Raw genomic sequence first — 3,816 nt, forward strand, 5'->3', positions numbered from 1 at the left:
TGGGAGCCTGTGGGCATTCAGCTCCCTGCCCAGCCAGGAAGGGTATCTCCAGAGGAAAAGGCAGCGTGTGCTGGGTCCTGGCCATAGAGTCCTCCTGCAGGCCTTTCCCTGCATATCCTAGCATGCTGTGCACCTCTGTGGCCATGTAGAGCATCCCTTTTGGGGGCTGGTGGGAGGGGATCCAGCCCAGTCTCCCCGGGATAAAGTCCCTCCCTCCCCGGTATAGCTGCCATATCCTTCATCCTGGGGGCCACATGATGGCCCCATGCCCATCACCGCACTGGGGTGGCTGCAATGGAGCAGGCCGCATGGATATGGGGCTGCTCCTTTCTGGGCAGTCCCCTCTCGCCCCCATGCCCTGGTCCTGGCTGGTTGCGACACCCACCTCGGTCCCCTGTGTGACACTGGGTACAGAGTGCTTTGCACGCACCTTGGAGCTGCTCAGCAAGGGCCCCTGGCCCCATGTGTCCATGTGCCCCTCACCCAGAGTCCTCAGACTGCAAAGCCATGGCTGAGGCCTGTCCAAGCTGGGGCTGCCCCAGGAGTGTCCCCAAATCCTCCCCATCATGGCGAGCCTGATGCAGCTCCATTTAAGGAGCACAGCGCTGCCCCAGGTGGCTACGGCCCCCCACAACGCCCCATCCCTTCTGCCAACTGACCAAGGTCACTCAGAGCAACAAATAACACTTCTCCAGTGGCACCTAGCTCAGCCCAAGCGCAGGGATCAGTGCCCACAGCTGCAAACTCCCTGCAGCAGGGGCCAGGCCTGAGCCTCGTGGCTGGGTAGTGTCCAGAGGTGGCTGCACAGCAGCGGAGGGTTGGGCCCACTTGGGGTCAGAGGAAGCATCCCCAGCCAGCTCTGCCCCCTTCCAGGGCATCCTCCTCCTACGCCCTCACTCCTAGTGCTCCAGCGCACCCCAGGCTCCTGCGTTAGGAGAGTCTAAAAGTCTGAATCAGCGTCCAGCAGCTCTGCATCCACGAGGTTTGTCCGGGAGTGCCCGGCGGCAAAGGTGGACCGCCGGCCCTGAGTCCGCGGCCCATAGGGGTCCAGCTTGGAGGCAGAGGATGGCATGGGACCAAGGCAGGACTGAGGGGCAACACAGCCCCTCATGCTGCTGTGCCCCAGGTTCAGCTCCTCCTGGGGCCTGCTCTCGGGGCAGAAGGGGTTGCTGATGAGGTGCAACATGCCCGGGTACTGGTGGTCCCGGGGGAAGAAGCTAGGTCTCAGTGCAGGGTAGGAGCTGGGGAGCAGCGTCTCCTCGATGAGCCGGGAGTCACGGGGGCCAGCAACCAGGCAGGTCTGGCGCGGGAGCTGGGGCAGGCGCGGGACGGAGCTGGAGGCTGGTGGGGCGCAGCAGCCCCCGTCGCAGGGCAGGGGTGCAGGCCCCAGCGGGCAGACATCTTTCTTCTTCTTCTTCCTCCGCTTCTTCCTGCGGTTGCTCCGCTGCTCCAGCTCAGGCGAGATCTCGGCCTCCACCACCCACAGGTTGGGCCTGTCCTCGGGTGGTACTGAGGGGGCAAGAGGAACAGGGAGCATGTGAGCACGCAGGGGAAGCCTCTGGGCCAAGCCAAGCGCAGTACATACGCACTATGTTCAGTCCCACGAATACATGTAGCTATGGGTGCCCCCTGCCTGGACATGGCCTGGGGAGAGTCATTTCTCTTTTCTGGGCCTCTATTTGCCCATCTTTAAAATGGGAGCTAAAGGGCACTGGATGTCGGGCTAAGACAAGACTGTAGAACAGCCCAGAACAGGCATCATGCCCTGGCTGTTAAAATGCAGCTGCTTCTGGGGTGGAGCGTGGCTGCCACTCCATGGGGGTTGAGCTGGCCAGCAAGGGGAGAGGACTGGTGCCTTCTACTGGGCCAGTGCAGGTGGCAGGATATGAGTGCCCCTGCCCGGACACGGGGAAGATGCTGGGGGGAACATCACTGCTTGGGTGTCTGCCTCGTTAAAAGCTTGGGAGCATGGAGAGCTTTTTCAGTTCTGGGCTCCTGGCCAAATCCCAGGTCCCCCAAGGACACCCATTTAAAGAAGGGAAAATGGAGGTGCAGAGAGGAGAAATGATGCTCCCCAGGCCATGACCATGTGAAGGTCAGAGCCAGGGACATGACCATGGTCTCATGTCCCCCCCAGTTCCCCAGCACAAGGGGAGCTGGCCTTATAGCCACAGCCTCAGCCTGGATGGAGTCAGTTCCCAGCTCTGCCACAGACTCTGTTCATGGCTTTGGGCAACTCCCTCCACCTCAGTTTCCAGCTGCCCTATGGGGTGAACAAGACTTCCCAGGTTTCCCAGAGGGCACAGGTCAAGGGGCTGGCACCCAGCGTGGGTTCACGCAGGGCCTAGCATGTGGCTTTGGTGGGGAATCTCTGGTGCTTGCATCCAACATGCTGCTACCCTAGCACCTCTGCCCACCCCATCGCACACTCCCAAGGACTTGCCAGGGGTGGCCATGGGCGTGATGGAGATGTCCTGCGGCAAGATGGCACCTCGTCGGGCCACCATCTTGGTGACGTGCTGAGCCCAGGCGGAGGAGACATCGGCTGACGGCTCGTTGAGGTCGAACGCCAGACCGGCTGCAACAGAAACCGGGTGGAGGTGGGGGCGGAAAATCTCTTTTAATATCCACTCAGGGCCCATCATCTACCCCAGGCTACCCCACCCCTGCCCCGGGGTTCTTTCCGCACCGCCGTTCACACCTCAGGGAGACCTGGGGCCCGAGAGCCGGGCAGGGAGTACTGCTTAAACACCATGCCCTCCCCAAGTGCCACTCCAAACCCCCTTCCCCTGCCAGATCTGCTGTCCTGCTTTCTGCTCCCAGCCTTATGCTCTCTGCCTAACTTTCTGCTCTGCTTTCTGCTCCCTGCCCACTCTGCTGATCGGCCTTCTGCTCCCTGCTGCGCCCCCACCGCCTGCTCTGCTTTCTGCTCCTTGCTCAACCTGCTGCTCTGCTTTCTACTCCCCATGTGTTCCTGGCCTGATCTGCAGCTCTGCTAGCTGCTCCCTGCCCAATCTGTCATTGAGCTGCCTGTTCCCTCCCCAATCTGCCATGCATCATGTACACAGGCTGCCCACGCCACTTGTGCCCCCCATGCTTTAGAGGGCGAGGCACTCAGATGGCCTGGCACAGGGGCTGTGCAAGCCCCCAGGACAGAGGGAGAAATTCACTCCGAGGTCCCTCCTTGGTGCAGACACACAGCACATCTAATACCGAGAGCTCAGTCTCCTCCAGAGGGAGGGTGGAGCAGACCCTGGACGCACAGCACTTGGGTAGGCCTGAGATCTTCATCTGCTCCATCCGCCAGTAGCCCACAATGCAAAGCAGCTCCCCTGCCACCTAGTGGCCAAGCCCTGTAATAGCGCCTAATGTGGACCACTGTTGTGCGTGGGGGACCCAGTCCTCGCAGCAGAGTGTAAGCCGGGGTAACCTCCCGCAGAGGAACCATGCCATGCCCGTGCCCTGGGGGCAGAGCAGAGTGAGGCCACGTGGGGCTGGGCCTGACCTTTAAACCCAGTCCCCTGCAATGCAGCGGCACCAGGCCATTGCCAGCTGCCCTGAGTTGGTGGGTCTTTGCAGGAGCATGGACATTCAGCCCCTAACTGAGCACCCAGGGACTTGCTGGGGATGGCCATGGGCGTGATGGAGGTGTCCTGCGGCAAGGCCGGCCAGCACCTTGGTGACGTGCTGAGTCTGGGCATCTAGGCGCTTTGCTCTGGTTTCCCTCGCTCCCCACAGACTCCATGCTAAGTGCCCAGCAAGCTCCCTCCACCCACCCGGAGCCCCCTACCAGCTCCCTGCAGCCCAAGGTCGGTC

The 3,816-nt window shown here is 61.8% G+C and overlaps 1 protein-coding gene across 1 annotated transcript in view; it reads right to left on the minus strand.

Moving 5' to 3' along the window:
* Positions 1-225: 225 nt before the first annotated feature.
* SMO (smoothened, frizzled class receptor) overlaps positions 226-3,816 on the minus strand; it is a gene marked incomplete at its 5' end in the record, with an annotated part of 20,902 nt that continues 17,311 nt past the window's right edge. Inside the window, 2 exons of the mRNA XM_019509342.1 lie at positions 226-1,509; positions 2,444-2,578. Coding sequence (XP_019364887.1) covers positions 941-1,509; positions 2,444-2,578 — 704 coding nt within the window. The remainder of the gene's footprint in view (positions 1,510-2,443; positions 2,579-3,816) is intronic.

The sequence above is a fragment of the Gavialis gangeticus genome, unplaced genomic scaffold, assembly GCF_001723915.1.
Source record: "Gavialis gangeticus isolate Ggan-Ray unplaced genomic scaffold, GavGan_comp1, whole genome shotgun sequence".
Lineage (NCBI taxonomy): Eukaryota > Metazoa > Chordata > Crocodylia > Gavialidae > Gavialis > Gavialis gangeticus.